The sequence below is a fragment of the Scyliorhinus canicula genome, chromosome 4 (genome assembly GCF_902713615.1).
Source record: "Scyliorhinus canicula chromosome 4, sScyCan1.1, whole genome shotgun sequence".
NCBI lineage: Eukaryota > Metazoa > Chordata > Chondrichthyes > Carcharhiniformes > Scyliorhinidae > Scyliorhinus > Scyliorhinus canicula.
This window is the reverse complement of record NC_052149.1, coordinates 62,419,485-62,441,201: the sequence shown is the minus strand read 5'-3', so window position 1 is coordinate 62,441,201 and position 21,717 is coordinate 62,419,485. Positions and strand designations below refer to the sequence as shown.

The 21,717-nt window shown below is 41.0% G+C and overlaps 2 protein-coding genes across 9 annotated transcripts in view; one reads left to right on the top strand and one right to left on the bottom strand.

Annotated features, from left to right (window-relative positions):
• LOC119964622 (E3 ubiquitin-protein ligase RNF170-like) overlaps positions 1–1,070 on the bottom strand; it is a 72,388-nt gene extending 71,318 nt beyond the window's left edge. Inside the window, exon 1 of the mRNA XM_038794352.1 lies at positions 939–1,070. The gene's annotated coding sequence lies outside the window, so the exon portion shown is untranslated. The remainder of the gene's footprint in view (positions 1–938) is intronic.
• Positions 1–21,717, top strand: part of LOC119964621 — a 34,447-nt gene that overhangs the window by 11,292 nt on the left and 1,438 nt on the right. Inside the window, exons 4-9 of one of the 8 annotated variants that reach the window (XR_005460338.1) lie at positions 958–1,167; positions 2,799–2,852; positions 6,795–6,842; positions 12,369–12,449; positions 12,966–13,335; positions 14,898–15,055. Coding sequence is in view for 6 of the 8 variants with exons in the window: in XM_038794346.1 (XP_038650274.1) it covers positions 958–1,167; positions 2,799–2,852; positions 6,795–6,842; positions 12,369–12,449; positions 12,966–13,335 (763 nt within the window). In the remaining 2 variants the exon portion in view is untranslated. Of the gene's footprint in view, positions 1–957; positions 1,168–2,798; positions 2,853–6,794; positions 6,843–12,368; positions 12,450–12,965; positions 13,468–14,897; positions 15,056–21,717 lie in introns of all 8 variants that reach the window. The other 7 variants (XR_005460337.1, XM_038794349.1, XM_038794347.1 and 4 more) reach the window with 7 other exon arrangements.

Below are 21,717 nucleotides of genomic sequence, written 5' to 3'. Positions count from 1 at the left end.
CATTGACATTTTACTATATTTTTTATTTAGACATAAAAGGTTTATTTCGACTAGGGAGGATTTTTGTTTCTTTAAGAAGTACATCAAAGATTCTATATTTTCCTTAATTGTTCTCTGATCCAGCACAGTGTTGAATACATTTTTGAGTCAATCATATGTAATACTGGTTACATGTTATCTGGGAAAGTTATGCTACTAGTAGGTTTAGATTATTAAACAGCCACATACCCATTCTTTGTTGCGGAAACGTGGTGGGCCTGGTAGTGGTACAGAATTCCACGTTCCGTGTTTTGTATTGTAAAATAGGGAAGGGGAAAACCTCATGTTAAAATTCCTCCGCCCCGGTTTAAATAATATATGCCGATCGTGAACTGAATCATTATTTTAAATTGAAAGCCCCTTCTAAAAATCAAAATTGTAGAACGAGATAAGTGAATGCAATTTCCAATTTATTTATGTAGAGTTTAGTCAGGAAGCATTTTTAACATCCTAATCTGCATTGACTGTGCTGTCTACATGAAGGATGCATGGAAGTTTGTTGTGTGGCTGCTACAGACTGATTTAGCATAAAACCTTTGCCTGACCCTGATTCAAATTATTTCAGGAATTCATTCAGTACGAATGATCAATTCTTAATTTGGAATTCAAAATGCAGGTTCAGATTTGAAGCAATGCTGTTCAGGATTATCAAAATATAGAAGTGGTGTCATTTTACATCAGTGATGGGTAGTTATTGTCAATGACAACAATTGTAATTTTGAGGAATCATAGTATTTCTTTAATTAAACCAATATGAAGGGCTGAAGTCTGCAATGCAGGACTGCATTACAGTTGAAAATTGTTAAGTAGTAGTTAGGCAGTGTCATGGTTACATTTTTAAAAAAGTTGTTAATTTTGTAATATATTTAATACCGTACTTTAAATAATTCTAACAGTACCTTGTTTTTGTATTGCCAGAGTTCTTGCACACGATTTTGAAAGCTGATGTTGTGGATGAGATCTTCTCTAATGTTCGTTTAGCAAATGAAACTGATGTTGAAGTCTTGACAGAGAATCTGAGTGGAAAAGAGGATTTGCTGCTGGATGCTGGAATCCAAACAAATGCAAGATTGTATTTCAGTGCTGGTGGATGGGCAGCAGTTTCAGCAACACTTGAAGTGTTGGGAAGTGAGTGAGCCTTCATGTTGATTATGATTTCAAACTGTCCCTGTTTCGTATATAGGGCAAATTGTCTCCTGCATGAAAGTGCAGGCAAAACAGAATCCTACTTGGAGTATCTTTGACTCCCAAATTGAACATTACATGCCTTAAAGGGATATATTTGTAAATCAATTCCATTGTAGCGATTTGAGGGGCAAGTATTAGCCATTTGCCTTCGATCATTAGAAGTTCACATATTCCCAGCAAAAAAGAAAGAAGTGCTGTTGAAGTGGGATAGTAGAAAGAGAACAAGATCCATTCTTGGGAGGCTTTATGATCGGCTAGTGTCAGCCAAAGGGATAACTTGTTTGGGTTTTGCATGTCAAACAAAAAAGCTTATCACCATGCTTAAGAAGTTCCTCACTAAACTACTTTGAGTACTCTTAAGCCAAACGACCCTTGCTTACCTGATGAGTATGCATTCATTTCCTGCAATAACAAACTTACTTACCTAAGCTCAGTGAATCTAGGAACAGGAAAGGTCCGAGGGAAGTTAATTGGTTACTAATTGGAGATTAATTGGTTAAGAGTTTAGAGTTTACTAGTACAGAACATTTTTTATCTTAACAATGCTTTTGTAAGTTGGACGATTAAAGCAGTAACTCTCAAGGTTTCTGAGGAAAGGAGAAAGAATCCCAGGTCTTTGTGATTATCTATCTTGTGGATCATCAGACTGACTGATCCACTGTCGATCCTGAAATCCTGAAATTCTGTGAATCTATCTGGGTCTGGTGTTGGATTACTAAACTTAGAAGAAAAATTGACCCAAGTAAAATTTTCCATCTCTTGGCGTGTCATCTTGGAGAAACTTGGTTTTAAAGTGATTGATTATAAACTTGGGGAAGGGATATGGAAGAACAATTGTCCATTATTGAGTTGATGAAAGAACAAAGAGGATACTCTGTGGTGTTGGTGGGCAGAGAAAATATGTAGACAAAGAAAATCTGTAAAGGGTGATCTTACTGAAAAAAATGGAATTTACTTTTTTTAGGTCAAGGAGGTAATAACGGGAAATCTCGTTTGAGAGGGTGGGTCATCCTGATTGTTGCTGAAAAAGCCCTGTGAATTCAATATTTCATTGTCCGCTATTTTACCTTTTCAACTGCAATCAATGAAGCAGTTGCCACAATAATAATTTGAATATTCTCCTGTTTTCCAGCACATATCCTTTATATAATCATATTACTTATAGTGAGAATTTTGGTAGATCCTAACTTAAAGAGTACAGGGTTGATTTTTCTCCATGTTCCTGATATGGAAACTCAATCAACCAGCGCACGTTTCAGGAGATTGTGGACACAAGCTCGACTAAGCACTCTGGCTGAAAGAGACCCCGGGTAATGAATGTATCTGTCAAAAATCAAACCTGCATTCAAGGAATTCTCTTGCCTTCGATCATTAGAAGTTCACATATTCCCAACAAAGTATCCTCTAATCCAATCACAAACTAAACCTATTTCATGAATTCCTCATGGGTAGCTCAGCTTAAAAATAAATTGTAAAACAAAAGCAACATATTTGAAGGAAAACTTTTAAAGTTTAAATTAAAAAGTTTGCGAATATGGTAGTTTTTCTAATGCCGGTGTTCCTTATGATAGCAGCGCTGGAAAGGAGCAAAGGTGACCAAGATATGGAAGACAGAATAACAGAAGGTATCTAATTTTAAAAAATAATATGCATTTTCAACTGCATGATTTGTTTTCAGAAGGAGATCTATTGAATTTTTAGTTGCGTTCTCCCCAGTATCCTGCCTAATATGACTACCATTACTAAAGCATGTTATCTGGCCAATCTCACAGTGCTGTTTGTGAGACCTTGCTGTGCTCAACTTGGCTGCTGCATTTCCTAAATTGCAGCAGACTCCATGTTTCAAAGTACTTTGTTAGTTGTAAGCTCCATGGAAAGTCTTGAGGTTGTGGAAGGGGCGATATAATGCGAGTTTTTGAAATTTTAAAAGCTGATATGTGTGCTGAACATATAAGCAAAAAAAATTAAGTAGTGAACTATAATTTCCATATTGATTGATTTCCCTTGCTGTTCTTGACTCATTTTTGCAACACCAGTATGGTGAATGAGCAGTTATGTTACAGGATTAATAATCCAGAGATCTGGAGCTCCAATCCCATTGTGACAGTTCAAGAATATGACTGCAGTTTTTAAAACAAAAATAAGGAACCAAAGAACTGATAGCAGCAAAAGTGACCATGAAGCTGTCAGATTACTGTAAAAGTGTAACTGGTGTACTAATGTCCTACAGAGATGGAAGATTGTGTCTTTACCTGTTGTGATACAAATAAAGATTTTAACTGCCCTCTGAAACAGCCTGGCAAGCTGCATCGTTATCTGAAATAGAAATAGAGATCAAACTGCAGAAATTCCTTGGATGCAATCTAGATAAAAGCAAATGACTGCGGATGGTGGAATCTGAAACCAAGGAGAAAATGCTGGAAAATCTCAGTAGGTCTGGCAGCATCTGTAGGGAGAGAAAAGAGTTAACGTTTCGAGCTCAGGTGACCCTTTGTCACTGCTTTGACCTGCTGAGGTTTTCCGCCATTTTCTCTTTGGATGCAATCGAGATGTTGAGTTGGGACAGGACAAATGTGCATCCAGCCCACTAGATGCTGCAAAGTTCTCTTCACTACAAATTGGGGACTGGTAGCAATGTTTAGCGTGCTTATCCCATTGACTATTCAGTCAACAACCTGAGATGGTCATGCTTTGAAAATTGTACCCATCAACAAACATCCCAGATTCTACTGGCAGGTGAAACTTCAAGGGGGGAGGGAGGTGGGATACGATGGTATTCAGTCAGGGAGGTGTGAATTTGGAAGACTGGAACTCTGGAATCCAATAAATGGCTTTAGGGTAGAAATCCCCTCCGCCCTGCCGCTACTTGGGAGGAAACACTGATGGCAAGGGAAAAGAAAATATTCTGCTTCAAGGATGACAGTGCTCATTGTTAAAGGCAACTCTGTAATACCACAAAGACTGAATTGGCAGAATGGTGACGGACATAGCTGCCAGGCTGAGCTGGTGGCAAGTGGTGAGCAAATCAAAGTGAGGGGATAAATCACTTTTATTTGTTTCTGTACTCATTGATCCAATTGTCACACTGCATCTGTCCATGACCGTATTGATCATGATGTAACAGCCTTCGTGTAGACCAAGTCCTGTTTTCACATTAAGGACACCTTCCATAGTGCTGCTCGCATTAACAGCAAGGAAAGTGGCATAGATTAAGACCAGATCTTGCAGCTTAATACTGGACTGCCAGAGACAGATTTGTCAGGCATGACCTCCCCTTGATGAATCCGTGCTGACTCAGTCCTATTTTACCATGCGCTTCTAAGTACTCCGCAATCTCATCCATATTAATAGACTTTAAAATCTTACAAACAACCAAAGTCAGGCTAGCCGGCCTATAACTGGGCTGGTTTAGCTCACAGGCTGGTTTAGCTTAGTGGGCTAGACAGCTGGTTTGTAATGCAGAACAAGCATCGCGGGTTCAATTCCGTACCAGCTTACCTGGCCATGAGCCGGAATGTGGCGACTAGGGGCTTTTCACAGTAACTTCATACTTGTGACAATAAAAGATTACTATTATAACTTCCTGTCGTCTGCCTCCCTCCCTTCTTAAACAGGGGTGTTACATTAGCCATTTTCCAATCCTTTGGGACCCTCTCTGCCTCCTGAAAGATCACCACCAATGCCTCAACAATCTCCTCCGCTATCTCCTTCAGAACCCTGAGATGTAATCCATTTGGTCTGGGTGATTTATCCACCCCTAGACCTTTCAGTTTCCCCAGCACCTTCTCCTTAGTGATGGCCACTACACTCACCTCTGTCCACTGACTCTTTTGAAGTTCTGTTATGCCACTGGTTTCTTCCATTGTGAAGACTAATGCAAAGTACACAGACTGATGCAAAAACTTACAATTTTTTGGCTTGCGACATGATTGCCAGTCCCAAGGACTGCCTATAAAAGTAGCACAGCAAATTATGTGTTGCAGCTGTGGCATGTGGGGACTGCTAGACACCAGTGTGATTCACAGTATCTGGAGGAAGTTTGGTTCAGAGTGATGAGTTGGAGTCCAAGCTTTGGACAGTGTGATGCACCGGGAGGGGGACAGATACCTGGGCACTTTATTCCAGGAGACAGTCACACTTCTCAGGTTAGGTAAACCAAATTTAGTCCGTGGTCAGAGACAGGAGGTTGAGACTGGAGGGTGAGACTATGTGTGAGGCAGGTTTAGGGATCCCGAAAGTAGCACGTGAGGAAACTCAATCCTTGAAGTTGCCTTGCAGAATAGGGACTGAATGGAGGATGAGCTGGCTGCAGCACCATGCTGCAAGGGACTATTCAAGTGCGAGAAGTATAAAGGAATGTGGAGGGCTGTAAAGTTAGGGGGAATATTGTAAGGCCCTTCCTGTTGATTCCCTTTTTTCCCATTTTTATTTTTGCTGTTATCATTTTGATCCACGGATGCTTAATGAACATATGCTTTTAAGTTGAGCAGGGGAAGAGCAAAGAACAAAACAGGCCCTTCGGGCCTCCAAGCCTGTACTGGTCGTGGTACCAACCTTTGCCAAAACTCTCAGCACTTCCTTGTGCCGTATCCCTCTATACCCATCCTATCCATGTGTTTGTCAAAATGCCTTTTGAATGCTGTTAATATATCTGCTTCCACAACCTCCCCTGGCAACGTGTTCCAGGCACTCACCTGTGTAAAAGAACCTGCATTGCACATCTCTTCTAAACTTTGTTCTCCCCACGGACCTTAAACCTATGCCCCTGGTGACTGACCCCTCCATCCTGGGAAAGAGTGCCTGCCCATCCACTCTATCGATGCCCCTCATAATCTTGTCGACCTCTATCAAGTCACCCCTCAATCTTCATCTTTCTAATGAAAACAGTACGAGTCTATTCAGCCTCGGTGCATCCATAGTGCTGCTCGGAACATAAAGTAGAGAAGATGATCATTAATCTTGGTGCAAGATCTTTCAAGCAGCCGAGATGGATATTTCTTCATGGTGTAATTGCTGATGGTGGAGGGTAGTGGTGAGATATTCTTGTCCAGACAATTTGGTCTTTTACTGGTTTGTCTAGGCAGTCAAAATCCACCGTTGTTAATGTGAAGGGTCAACGTTTCAGCTTTTTTGATACCTTAGGCAAAGACTGTGTGCCCCATTCTGATGAAGATGGCTTCATGATCCAAGGACTGTTCAAATTTATTGATAGTTTGACAGGTGATGGTAATTATATTGGTGTGACATGTGTTCTACTTTGTGTTAGGCATATTATGAATCAATGCACTCTTACAGCTACTGCTAGTGTTTTTTTTAAACCAGAGTGAGCAGCTGGAGCCAGAAACATTTCTGCCTGCTCCGTATGTAGAGGGAAAATTTGCAGAAACCATTGGTGTTAACTGTGGATGTTGGGTACACAAATCTGTACATAGTGAAAAGGAACTTCCACTCTGAAATGGTTGAAGAACTTGTTTTGAATTCAGGGAGACCACAGCAGAAGTGTTTTTGAATTGTGATTTACTATGCTGAGTGGTAATCCTCCAAGACGTGTCTTTATTATGTTTCAGATGGACTAAGACAGGATGAAAGGTTTTCGGCAAGAGGACAATGTTTTGGTCAGTGTTTTACTGCCAGTTAAGGAAGTATAATGGAATTGTAAGATGCACAGCTTTAGGGATCTTTCCCATTTCTGTTTATTATGATTGTATGGCCGACTTCAAGAACTTTGGGAATCCCTGCCTCCAAAATGTAATGAAACAGTTTTGTTAGCTAGGATTTAGTTCAAGAACTTGAACTGAGTAGAAAATAGCATAGAAATGCAAAGCATAAGGATTTACTGGAGCACTGGTATATAATAATACTTTGGATCTGATGAGTTAATGCATTCAGTAGTAAGGAATTCTGGTCTGGAGTGAAACCTTTCATAATTGTCTTTTCTGTAAAGATTCGAGTTCTCCTGCTCTCTGCCTCTAGGTTTCAAGTGCCCTGTGTTTTGAAGAGGAAAGAGTCATTTTGTGGTATCAGAAATCTGATAAACCAGGCTACCCAGTTTTATATGTATATTACTATTTCCTAGAGACGCAAGATTTAGATGCCAAAGGCCTGGGTGGCGAGAAGGGATGTTAAACTCTAGTGTTTGCAAAAGTAGGTGTTCAGAAACCAGTTTTAATTCAAATGTGCAGAATGGGCTGTCAATCTGTGCTGTATATGCGGCGCTGAGGACCCCGGGTTCGAATCCCGACCCTGGGTCACTGTCCATGAGGAGTTTGAACATTCTCCCCATGTCTGCATAGGTTTCACCCCCCCACAACCCAAAGGTTAGGTGGATTGGCCATGCTAAATTGCCCCTTAATTGGAAAAATATATATAATTGGGTGCTCTAAATTTATATAAAAAAGAAAAACAAAAATCTGCTGTATGGAATTGACTGGAGTTGTATGTAAATTTCTTGCCTGTGGAGTGAAAAGTCTGTTGGAGGTCAGACATCTCAGCTCCAGGATATCACTGCAGGAGTTTGTCAGGTAAATGTTCTTGGCCTAGCCACCTTCAGCTGCTTCATCAGTGACCTTCCTTCCATCATAAAGTCAGAGGTGGGGATGTTTGCTGATGACTGCACCATTCGCAACTCTCAGAAACTCGTAACCCATGTCCAAATGCAACATGACCTGGACAATATCCAGGTTTGGGCTAACAAGTAGCAAGTAACATTTGTACCACACAACTTCCAGGCATTGAACATCTCCTACAAGAGAGAATTTAACTATCACCCCTTGACATTCAATGGCATTACAAACTAGCAGTTTAAACCCTGCAAATGCTCTTCGGGAGGGTTTAAACTAATTCAGCAGGGGGTTGGGAACCTGAATCGTAGCTCTAGTATACAGGAGGTTGAGAGTAGTGAGGTCATGAATAAGGTTTCAAGGTTGCAGGAGTGTACCGGCAGGCAGGAAGGTGGTTTGAAGTGTGTCTACTTCAACGCCAGGAGCATCCGGAATAAGGTGGGTGAACCTGCAGCATGGGTTGGTACCTGGGACTTCGATGTTGTGGCCATTTCGGAGACATGGCTAGAGCAGAGACAGGAATGGTTGTTGCAGGTTCTGGGGTTTAGATATTTCAGTAAGCTTAGGGAAGGTGGTAAAAGAGGGGGAGGGATGGCATTGTTAGTCCGGACAGTATTACGGTGGCAGAAAGGACGTTTGATGAGGACTCGTCTACTGAGGTAGTATGGGCTGAGGTTAGAAACAGGAAAGGAGAGGTAACCCTGTTGGGCGTTTGCTATAGGCCTCCGAAAAGTTCCAGAGATGTAGAGGAAAGGATTACAAAGATTCTGGATAAGAGCGAACGGAACAGGGTAGTTGTTATGGGGGACTTTAACTTTCCAAATATTGACTGGAAATGCAATAGATCGAGTACTTTAGATGGGTCCGTTTTTGTCCAGTGTATGTCAGGAGGGTTTCCTGACACAGTATTTAGATAGGCCAACAAGAGGCGAGGCCATATTGGATTTGGTACTGGGTAATGAACCAGGACAGGTGCTAGATTTGGAAGTAGGTGAGCACTTTGGTGATAGTGACCACAATTCAGTTACGTTTACTTTAGCGCTGGAAAGGGATAGGTATATACCGCAGGGCAAGAGTTATAGCTGGGGGGGGGAAAGCAATTATGATGCGATGAGGCAAGACTTAGGATGCATAGGATGGGGAAGGAGACTGCAGGGGATGGGCACAATTGAAATGTGGAGCTCGTTCAAGGAACAGCTACTGCGTGTCCTTGACAGGCATGTACCTGTCAGGCGGGAAGTGGTCGAGCGAGGTAACCATGGTTTACTAAAGTAGTTGAAGCACTTGTCAAGAGGAAGAAGGAGGCTTATGTAAAGATGAGACGTGAAGGTTCAGTTAGGGCGCTCGAGAGTTACAAGTTAGCTAGGAAGGACCTAAAGAGAGAGTTAAGAAGAGCCAGGAGGGGACATGAGAAGCCTTTGGCAGGTAGGATCAAGGATAATCCTAAAGCTTTCTGTAAGTATGTCAGGAATAAAATAATTATTAGGGTAAGAGTAGGGCCAGCCAAGGACAATAGTGGGAAGTTGTGCGTGGAGTCCGAGGAGATAGGAGAGGTGCGAAATGAATATTTTTCGTCAGTATTCACGCAGGAAAAAGACAATGTTGTCGAGGAGAATACTGAGATACAGGCTACTAGGCAAGAAGGGCTTGAGGTTCATAAGGAGGAGGTGTTAGCAATTCTGGAAAGTGTGAAAATAGATAGGTCCCCTGGGCTGGATGGGATTTATCCTAGGATTCTCTGGGAAGCTAGGGAGGAGACTGCTGAGCCTTTGGCTTTGATCTTTATGTCGTTATTGTCTACAGGAATAGTGCCAGAAGACTGGAGGATAGCAAATATTGTCCCCTTGTTCAAGAAGGGGAGTAGAGACAACCTCGGTAACTATAGACCAGTGAGCCTTACTTCTGTTGCGGGCAAAGTCTTGGAAAGGTTTATAAGAGATAGGACTTATCATCATCTAGAAAGGAATAATTTGATTAGGGATAGTCAACACGGTTTTGTGAAGGGTAGGTCGTGCCTCACAAACCTTATTGAGTTCTTTGAGAAGGTGACCAAACAGATGGATGAGGGTAAAGCAGTTGATGTGGTGTATATGGATTTCAGTAAAGCGTTTGATAAGGTTCCCCACGGTAGGCTATTGTAGAAAATACGGAGGCATGGGATTCAGGGTGATTTAGCAGTTTGGATCAGAAATTGGCTAGCTGGAAGAAGACAAAGGGTGATGGTTGGTGGGAAATGTTCAGCCTGGAGTTCAGTTACCCCACAAGGATCTGTTTTGGGGCCACTGCTGTTTGTCATTTTTATAAATGACCTGCAGGAGGGCTTAGAAGGATGGGTGAGTAACTTTGCAGATGACACTAAAGTCGGTGGAGTTGTGGACAGTGCGGAAGGATGTTGCAGGTTACAGAGGGACATAGATAAGCTGCAGAGCTGGGCTGAGAGGTGGCAAATGGAGTTTAATGCAGAAAAGTGTGAGGTGATTCAGTTTGGAAGGAATAACAGGAAGGCAGAGTACTGGGCTAATGGTAAGATTCTTGGTAGTGTGGATGAGCAGAAAGATCTTGGTGTCCATGTACATAGATCCCTGAAAGTTGCCACCCAGGTTCATAGGGTTGTTAAGAAGGCATACGGTGTGTTAGTTTTTATTGGTAGAGGGATTGAGTTTCGGAGCCATGAGGTCATGTTGCAGCTGTACAAACTCTGGTGCGGCCACATTTGGAGTACTGCGTGCAGTTCTGGTTGCCGCATTATAGGAAGGATGTGGAAGCATTGGAAAGGGTGCAGAGGAAATTTACCAGGATGTTGCCTGGTATGGAGGGAAGATCTTATGAGGAAAGGTTGAGGGACTTGAGGCTGTTTTCGTTAGAGAGAAGAAGATTAAGAGGTGACTTAATTGAGGCATACAAGATGGATCAGAGGATTAGATAGGGTGGACAGTCAGAGCCTTTTTCCTCAGATGGTGATGGCTAGCACGAGGGGACATAGCTTTAAATTGAGGGGAGATAGTTACAGGACAGATGTCAGAGGTAGGTTCTTTACTCAGAGAGTAGTAAGGCCCTGCCTGCAACAGTAGTGGACTCGCCAACATTAAGGGCATTTAAATGGTCATTGGATAGACATATGGATGAAAAGGGAATTGTGTAGATGGGCTTTAGAGTGGTTTCACAGGTCGGCGCAACATGTACTGCGCTGTAATGCTCTATGTTCTATGTACATTCACTGAATCCCTACTATCAACATCCTTGGGGTTACCATTAACCAGAAACTTACTGGACTAAAATACTGTGGTTACGAGAACAGGTCAGAGGCTAGGAATCCTGTGGCAAGTAACTCACCTCCTGATTCCCGAAACCATCTAGAAGGGCACAAGGACAGCAGATAGGTAGAAACACCACCACCTGGAGATTCTTCTCTCCCCCCGCCCCCCCCCCCCCCCTCCCCCCACCACGCCCCCAAGCTAGTCACCATCCTGATTTGGAAATATATTGGCATTCCATGATTGTCGCTGGGTCAAAATCCTGGACCACCCTCCCTAACACCAGTTTGGGTGCAGCTACACCACATGGATTGCTGTGGTTCAAGAAGGCTGCTGACTACGAACTTCTGAGGGACAATTAAGGATGCGTAATAAATGCTGGCCTAGCTAGCGACACTCTTGTTACTTGAATGAATAGAAAAAAAACAAAGCCAAAATCACTATACAGTTCATGAACCACCAAAATGTTAATCCTCGGGCACTGTATTAGTTGGAACTTTACCTAATCATGTCTGAAGCATAAACTGATCTTCCACAAACACTGCTTTCCTTCTGGGGTGGCAGTGCTAGGCTTTTGGAGGTGTTCTGTTGAATACATTTTGGGGTATTGAAAAAGTTGTAATGATGTCAAGTTTGAAGACTTTCTGCTTTCTTCTTTACCCATTTTACTTATTCAAGTCTACACTTATTCCACTAAAATTTCATATTATTGAATCAGCAAGAAAATCTGTAGTCTTGATTTGCGATATGAATTTATGAACACTTGTTTTAAATTTGGTCATTAATATTAAACAGTCTGGCAATACTGAAAGAGGAAGGAATTTCATATGCTCTTATTCCATAGCATGGGTTTCAGGCTTATACTTAGATTTTCTGATTCAATATTAGCCCATATCCAAATTTAAGTGCACTACTTTGCTTATCGTAATTTTGTCAGTGTTGTTGTTTGAGTGTCCTTAAGAAAGGAACTGTGCGCCCAGATTTAGTGGATTTTAGGGGGTGGCAGGTGGCGCAGTGGTTAGCACTGCTGATACGGCGCTGATGACCTGGGTTTGAATCCCGGCCCTGGGTCACTGTCCGGGTGGAGTTTGCACATTCTCCCCGTGTCTGCGTGGGTTTCACCCCCACAACCCAAAGACTTGCTGGTTAGGTGAGTTGGCCATGCTAAATTGCCCCTTAATTGGAAAAAAATAATTGGGTACTCTAAATTTATTTTAAAAAACTAGATTTGGTGAATTTTAAATTACGAGAACAATATACTTTTTTTTAAATGTGAAAATAATTTGAACACATTTTCCTCATATCAGTTACCGTTTTTTCAATTAAGTTTCAGATTCAGGACCAGAGTTAATGATCGTTAATCCCTATCCATCTTGTAACATGCTTAATGCTGCAGCAATGGATGAAGGTACTATTTCTTTTCAAACATGTAACTAGGAAGTTGCACATCTCTGGATGTGGATTTAGTTTGTGGTTGCCCTAAATTGTTTTTGCTACTTTCAAAAATGAAATTCTAAATGTATCAAGTTATCTTATTTAAAGTAATAGTTTCTTTAAAATGTTTCTAGATATATTTAAGTTGATTGCAATATTTAACAATATATGAGTGCATTTATTTTAGTTTTAATTCTGTTGCTGGAAAGTTTGTACGCAAGTCAATTTAAAAAAGTGAATTGCAGATTTTATCAGCAGTAAATGTGATATAGGTAACCGTATACTACTGAGTCAGATAAATAAAATGTACAGTTGTATGTTTTTGTAATTAACGATGTACTTAATCATAGTTTCCCAATTAGAAATGTTAATCTCAATTTATGTTGGATATACAAAGATATTCAACAGATCCCATTTGATTGAATTGCAATTTTCTAATCCCTCAGTTGAAATCAGAAAATACATAACATCATTGTTTTTCTTTTTGCAGAACAAATTGTTGTTGCCCATGTACCTGCTTTGCTCCCCTCAGCAGATGATAAAAAGAGAAAAGTTAAATATCCTGTAACTAAGGGGGAGATTAGGAGACGTATTATCCCTCCTGAAAAAATGTCTAAAACAGTCATCAAAAGTTACTTGAGGTTAAGGAGGGATAATCGCTTTGACATTCGCCAGCTTCTAGATCTGCCTGTAACTGGTTATGATCGGACTCTGCACACGTCATTTACCCGACTATGCGAAGGAGAAGCAAAAACACTGACTGAAAATTTTCATCAGCTGAACCTTGGTTACTTTCCTGTCGATGAATGTGCCAGCACGATAGCAGAGCATGCTGCAGCTTCAGAAATATATGCAGCAAGGCAAGTGGCTAATCTCTATTTAATTGAGAACAACTCAAGGTAATTAGCTAATGTGAGTTCAGTGTGGGAGCCATCACAAGAAGACCTGAGTATGAATCCCAAGCTTGGCTGACATTTTTATTCACTTAGGAGGTGAGTTTTATCAGATGTAGCTAATTTCCTAGCAGGAAAGTAGGAGAGAAAATTGTTTGTGGTAGGTGGAGAAGTGGAAGTATTTTTTGTTTTCCCTTCTTCTTCTCGGGCAAAGTGCTCACGGTTTACACTGATGGCAGCGAGGAGATGTCTAAATCTGGGATCAAATTGTGCCACTAATCATTGCAATCGCTTCCATCTTGATTGGGAGAATGCTAATAATTATTAAAAACAGATGATTAAATGCTGCAAATGTTGACATTTTCTTATGCAGAATTATTTTGGAACTTATTTGCTTTGAAAAGCAACACAGCATTTTGCACAAGATATTACTGACCCAGTGGTTAAGAGAAACTCAACTATGGAATTTACGATCATGAGCAGCCTATCATTAGTGAGGAAACTACAAGGCTAATTTTATAGACCCAACAGAAAATCATGGTGGTTTGCAAATGTATGGTTCTGGCAAATGAGACACCAAATTGTGATTTTGCATTCGTAAAATTTACCTACATGTCTCTTAAATTGAGATAGCTTTATAATGGTTGTTTCAAAAAAAAACAGTGCTAAACTTTATCTGGAAGATGTTAGAAAATATAAAGTCCTTTCCACTATTTAATTATTTATTTGATCACAGTTCGGTATTGTACTTTTACTTTAAAGTGCACTCCCATCATTCAACAAAATCATAGTACAAGATTATTTGAGTGAAAGAAATATTGCTGAGTTATCGTGTGAAGCTTATACCAGTGTAATTTTCAGAAGAGAGAATATTTTCAATATGCTGCTTACAAAATAGATTAGAACATAGATACATTGAGATTTTTGACTCGCCTTCCTTCCTATCAGCAAATGATATTAATGCAAGCAACTAGTTTGTCAATTTCAATTGATTTCCTGTGAACTATTTTTTAACTATTGAAGTTGCTGGGTACCATTTTATATTTTATGTATAATTTATAATATATATCAGGTAATATTCTTTCTCAGTACAATCAACCTGGTTTCATGTAAACTTGGTTCATTACAAACTTGCGTCTAAACTTCTTGACTGGATAGTTCTCACGGTAGAAATATTAGGTACCATGGAAACAAATAGCAACTTCCGTCTTTGAGATTTCCCCATGTAAAGTCCAACAAACATTTAATAAGAAATAGGTTAGTGTTAACTTGCCTGCATAATTCCTTCCAGCAATTTGGTAACCCAAATGTGTCAAACATGAAATAATTTGTCCAATATTTGTATTGGTTTCCTCATCTGTTACGATTTAGAGGAGTTAAATATCTTTCAGAGAATTCACATTCCTGCTTAACCTCATACAATTTGGTAAACATTTTGGCAGGTAGTTTGTCTAAAGGAGAAACAGCTACTCATGATGGGATTTGTCTAAATATGTGCTGAATGGCAGCTTTTGTTTGGGCCTTTGCAGGAGTGACTAACATTACAGTACCACAGAGAATATCTGACAAACTTGTAACTGGCTCATTAATACAATTTGCAATCTCGACCTCACAATTTTTAAGGATGGCTGGTGTGGGAAGATGAAAAATTGATACAGATGCATTTGGGTGTTATTCAGAGGTAGAGGTGAGTGGAGAGCATTTTACCCTTAATTTAGGCATCTATCCCGATCTCCTAATGCTGATACTGGGTACCCAAAACAGAAAAAAAAGTTGCTGCTTCTCCCACATTGATATGAAATGTTGATAACTTTGTTAATAATTTCAATGAATAAAGGGAATACAAAAAGGTCAGATCTGGAACTGCTCTGTCATCTGCTCATAAATGACATGTAATAAAAGTCCAGTCATCTTTGGTATTTTCTAAGTAGGTGTGTACATGTTGGGAGTAAGCACTGATGTCATTCAGGTTGGAACAACTTTAGCAGAGATTTGGGCTTAATCAAACTTCATTGTCAACCAATTATGTATTTATAACTAAAAACATTTAATCCCTGAGTTAGTTTCTACCTATTATAGCTATGTCGCAGCTTTGTTACTAAATTCAATTGCAAAGTAAAACACAACTTTGAGTGCATAGAACATAGAAGAGTACAGCACAGAACAGGCCCTTCGGCCCTCAATGTTGTGCCGAGCCATGATCACCCTACTCAAACCCACGTATCCACCCTATACCCATAACCCAACAACCCCCCCCCCCTTAACCTTACTTTTATTAGGACACTACGGGCAATTTAGCATGGCCAATCCACCTAACCCGCGCATCTTTGGACTGTGGGAGGAAACCGGAGCACCCGGAGGAAACCCACGCACACAGGGGGATAGATTTATAGATTTCAATCTGAAGGCACTATTCCAGGTCTGTATATTTATTTTGTCACATTTGGGGCTTTTACATGATTTACCAGTCCTCGTCATCCAAAATTGTTTGCAAAGGCAATTCTTTTTACTTTTCTTGTTCACTTTGGATTTTTAAACCATTCAACATACTTTCTCTACGCTGGTGGCACAATGCTATTTTCACTGGACTAGTAATCCAGAGACCCCAGGCAATACCCCAGGAATAAAAGAATGACTAGGGTAAGAGTAGGGCCAGTCAAGGACAGTGGTGGGAAGTTGTGTGTGGAGGCTGAGGAGATAAGCGAGATACTAAATGAATACTTTTCGTCAGTATTCACTCAAGAAAAAGATAATATTGTGGAGGAGAATGCTGAGACCCAGGCTATTAGAATAGATGGCATTGAGGTGCGTAGGGAAGAAGTGTTGCCAATTCTGGACAAGGTGAAAATAGATAAGTCCCCGGGGCTGGATGGGATTTATCCTAGGATTCTCTGGGAAGCCAGGGAAGAGATTGCTGAGCCTTTGGCTTTGATTTTTAGGTCATCATTGGCTACAGGAATAGTGCCAGAGGACTGGAGGATAGCAAATGTGGTCCCTTTGTTCAAGAAGGGGAGTAGAGATAACCCCGGTAACTATAGGCCGGTGAGCCTAACGTCTGTGGTGGGTAAAGTCTTGGAGAGGATTATAAAAGATACGATTTATAATCATCTAGATAGGAATAATATGATTAGGGACAGTCAGCATGGTTTTGTGAAGGGTAGGTCATGCCTCACAAACCTTATCGAGTTCTTTGAGAAGGTGACTGAACAGGTAGACGAGGGTAGAGCAGTTGATGTGGTGTATATGGATTTCAGTAAAGCGTTTGATAAGGTTCCCCACGGTCGTCTATTGCAGAAAATACGGAGGCTGGGGATTGAGGGCGATTTAGAGATGTGGATCAGAAATTGGCTAGTTGAAAGAAGACAGAGAGTGGTAGTTGATGGGAAATGTTCAGAATGGAGTTCAGTTACGAGTGGCGTACCACAAGGATCTGTTCTGGGGCCGTTGCTGTTTGTCATTTTTATAAATGACCTAGAGGAGGGCGCAGAAGGATGGGTGAGTAAATTTGCAGACGACACTAAAGTCGGTGGAGTTGTAGACAGTGCGGAAGGATGTTGCAGGTTACAGAGGGACATAGATAAGCTGCAGAGCTGGGCTGAGAGGTGGCAAATGAGGTTTAATGTGGAGAAGTGTGAGGTGATTCACTTTGGAAAGAATAACAGAAATGCGGAATATTTGGCTAATGGTAAAATTCTTGGTAGTGTGGATGAGCAGAGAGATCTCGGTGTCCATGTACATAGATCCCTGAAAGTTGCCACCCAGGTTGATAGGGTTGTGAAGAAGGCCTATGGTGTGTTGGCCTTTATTGGTAGAGGGATTGAGTTCCGGAGCCATGAGGTCATGTTGCAGTTGTACAAAACTCTAGTACGGCCGCATTTGGAGTATTGCGTACAGTTCTGGTCGCCTCATTATAGGAAGGACGTGGAAGCTTTGGAACGGGTGCAGAGGAGATTTACCAGGATGTTGCCTGGTATGGAGGGAAAATCTTATGAGGAAAGGCTGATGGACTTGAGGTTGTTTTTGTTAGAGAGAAGAAGGTTAAGAGGTGACTTAATAGAGGCATATAAAATGATCAGAGGGTTAGATAGGGTGGACAGCGAGAGCCTTCTCCCGCGGATGGAGGTGGCTAGCACGAGGGGACATAGCCTTAAATTGAGGGGTAATAGACATAGGACAGAGGTCAGAGGTGGGTTTTTTACGCAAAGAGTGGTGAGGCCGTGGAATGCCCTACCTGCAACAGTAGTGAACACGCCAACATTGAGGGCATTTAAAAATTTATTGGATAAGCATATGGATGATAAGGGCATAGTGTAGGTTAGATGGCCTTTAGATTTTTTCCATGTCGGTGCAACATCGAGGGCCGAAGGGCCTGTACTGCGCTGTATTGTTCTATGTTCTAATACTTTGGGGATCCAGGTTCAAATCCCACCACAGAAGATGGTGACATTTAAATTCAATAAAAATCTGGAATTAAAAGTCTAATGTTGACCATAAAACCACCATTGTTGATTGTCATAAAAACCCATCTGGTTTACTAATGTTCCTTCGGGTAAGAAATCTGCCATACGTGCCTGGCCTACATGTGATTTCAGATCCACGACAATGCGGTTGACTCTTTAACAATAACGCTGGCCCAGCCTGTGATACCCACATCCCATGAATGAATAGAAAAAAAAAATATTATATTGTCCTAAATTTGTTTTGTTAAGATTAATTGTTGTAACTGTTATAATTTTTGTGGCCCTTAGATTCGTATTTCACATTTTGGAGAAAATGTGCGAGCAGATATTATGTGTAGAACTCTTTCTTTTGTGGCATGGTTTACTCTAGGAACATTACAAACAGTAAATTAGGATCTTAGTTCTGACATATATAACAGAACAAAATTTGCAATGTCACATTTTGTTCCTGTCACGCTGAACAAAAAATTTGCATCAGCCCGTACCTAACTAAGTCAAAAAGAGCAACTAGAAGACAGATATTTTACCGTGATTGTCACAAGGTTGATATTTGGATACTTCAGATGGTTTTGACATTCTTAAACACCTTTAACTTACACTACTGGCAATCATTACAAAATGTTAACTCAGTTCCAATTTCTGGAACAAAGGGTTATCTTAAAAGGGAGGTGCCATCAGAGTTACCTTGTAATGAAGTGAAACAGCTTAGATGTGTCAACAGAAAAGCAAAATTCTGCTGGAAGTCTGAAATGAAAACAGAAAATGCTGCAAGTGCTCAGGTCTGGCAGCATCAGCGGCGGGAGTTAGAGTCTGTGACCGTTGGAAGATCATAGGCTGGATTCTCCGCCCACCACGCCACTTTTCTGCCCCGACCCGTCGGTGGGATTCTCTGTTATGCCGGCCGGTCAATGGGGTTTCCCATTGTGCAGCAGCCCCACGCCGTCGGGAAACCCCTGGGTGCTGGCAAAAGAGAAAATCATGCCGGCGGAGAATCTCTCTTCCCCCCCCCCCCCCCCCCCCCCCCCCCCCAAAATGGGTCTGAAGCACTAACGTAGATGCGTCAAAATGGCGCTAGAAAGGCAGATCATGTAAGAACATTTCAGATCAAGCACAGTATAGAAAACATTAGAACCATAGGATGCAGTAAGGACTCCTGGATTTAAACCGGGGTGGGATTATGATGAAAAAAGGCTTGAAAACCTGGGACTGTTTAAAACTGGATCAAAGAATCTAGATCTAATAAAAGTTGCAAAATTTGAAAGGTTTTTTTGGGACCAAATTGTTTCTGCTGAAGGGCAAGTTCACAGGAATTGTTTCTAGCAGAAAACAAGTTAGATTTATTTTAGGAGGGTCAGCAGGACATAAACTGCTTTCCTACGAGTGGCTATTGTGCCAGGGACAAGAACATCATTTAAAACAAAAGTAGATAATTTTTTTAAAAAGGAAAATATTAAGGAATGAAGGGAAATTAGGTTAGAGTAGATGAGGCCCATCTCCTCTAGCACTTCGAGCACCAACACAGTCATGTTGGGCCAGGTGTGATTTTAAATTATAGCTCTCACTGTAAACCTGTGGAATAACTAGCTAGATAAAAAATGCTGAATTATATCCTACTAAATAAGAAGGTGAGCTCTACCGGTGAAAAGGTAGTAGATGAATCTTCCCTCCGCTAATATGCAGACATCTGAAGATTAGATTGGGAGATATCGCCCTTTTAAGTTTCTGACAGTACATTTCAGGAACTGAGCCTTATCTGGGGTAGAAAAAAATCCATTATGCAAATAAAAGCATTGCAGAAGGGCATAGAGTATCAGAAAAGTTGGCCCAGGACTTTTGGCTATATTTCAGTGAGGCAGTGACCCCAAAGCTTGTTCTCAGGGCACTTTTATGACATTGTGGTGGTAGGCTTTCAAAGTTTCACAAAATTTCAAAAGATTAATGATTTGGCCGAGCTGTTCAGTATATATTCTACCTCTATTGTACTGTTAATGCTTTTGAAGTTTTCTTTGCGGAGTCATTCCTAAGCAAAACATAGCCCAGCTGTATGGCAGACAAGTAGTTTGCTGCCACTATTCACTAGTGCCAACCTGAAATTTGGTACCAGGACACATGGAAAAGCAACCTGTGCATAATCTTCCAGTCTTCCCTCTAGGGCTATTGGAAAGCACTTGACTTTTGTTTATAATTTCTTCACAGTGGCATAGCTGATTGGAGAATCACAAGAATGAGTAAATGTCCCAACTGTTTCAGAGTAAACCATACAATTTACGAAGGTGATAATAAATGCATGTTGGAAATGAAAGAGATAATTTTTGAAACTTGCTGCAGTTATGTATGAAACTAAAAGAGAAGGATACACTAGTTAATATTTCAGTTGAGACCCTTTCTCTGCCAGGCATGGATGGCAGGATACTTCACCTCTGTGTCCTACATTAAAGTCATCTTGAGAAATGAGCTTCATGAATCTAAATCTCAATCCAGACCTACTTGGACACCGTCATAAAAATACCCCAAATTTATAATTATATCCATGGTCTCATTCAGGCTAATAGTAAGGCTGGTGTGATCGTGGAAAATGGGTGTAAACAGAACTACATAGAATTCGGAACATGGAAGCAGGATATTTAGCCCAGCCAGTCTGTGATGGTGTTATCTTCCAGACCGGCAACACAAAATCACCGAATAGTTACAGAGCAGAAGGAGGTCATTAGACCCAATCTCTGTGCATCAGCTCTCTGAATGAGCAATTCACCATATGCTATTCCCCTGCCTTTGCCCCGTAACCCTGCGTTTCTTTTCACTTAAACTGATTTCCTTTTGAACACTTTGATTACAGCTACCTGCATCAAGCTCTCAGGCAATGTCTTGCATTGCAGACCTTAATCACTTGCTGCGTGAGAAAGTTTTTTTCTCATATCTCTGCATTATTTTCATTCTTACAAGTTTCTCCTTATTTACTCTGTCTAGACCCCTCATGATCTTGAGTACCTCTAACAAATCATCAGTTTTTTTTCTCCAATGGAAACAGCCTCAACTTCCTCCAATCTATCTTTGTAATTTAAGTTCCTCATCCTTGGAGCCATTCTAGTGAACCTTTTCTCTCCCATGCCTTCACATCCCTCAGGCAGTGCCCAGAACTGGATGCAGTGCTCCAGCTTGAGCTGAATTAGTGTCTTATACAAGTTTTGTTTAACCCCCTTGCTCTTGCGCTCTATGGTCTTACGCTTTATTAACTGCTATCCCAACCTGTCCTGTCATCTTGAATGACTTCTACATATATGCACTCAGATCCATCTGCTCCTGCACTCCCTTTAGAAGTGTACCCTTTATATTGTCTTAACATAGGATAAGGTGGAAGTGTGGATTTAAGTAGGGTGCTCTTTCCAAGGGCCGGTGCAGAGTCGATGGGCCGAATGGCCTCCTGCACTGTAAATTCTATGATTCTATGTTCTTCCTGCCAAATGAATCACTTCATCTTTTTCTGCATTGAACTTCATCTGCCTCCTGTACACCCATTCTTTTGGATGTCGTACTATTATCCTCCTCACAGTTCACAATGCTTCCAAGTTTAATATAATCTGCAAAGAATTAAGTTGTGCTCTGTGCACCAAGGTCTAAGTCATTAACAGATGCATCGAGAAAAGTTCCCAGCACTGACCCCTGTGAAACACATCTACCTCCAGCCATAAAACATCCTTTTCCTGTTAGCAGTCCTAACCCCATGCCATATGTCATCAGACTTGCTCTTCTGAGTCAGGAGATGTTATGTTATTGAGGTAAATCAAGAAAATTGTAGTAGAAAGGCCATGTGAGATGGCATGGTTAAGTATGGGGCCATAAAAATGAAACAAAGAGTTTATACAGAGGAGGAGTTTTAGGGAGTATGGCG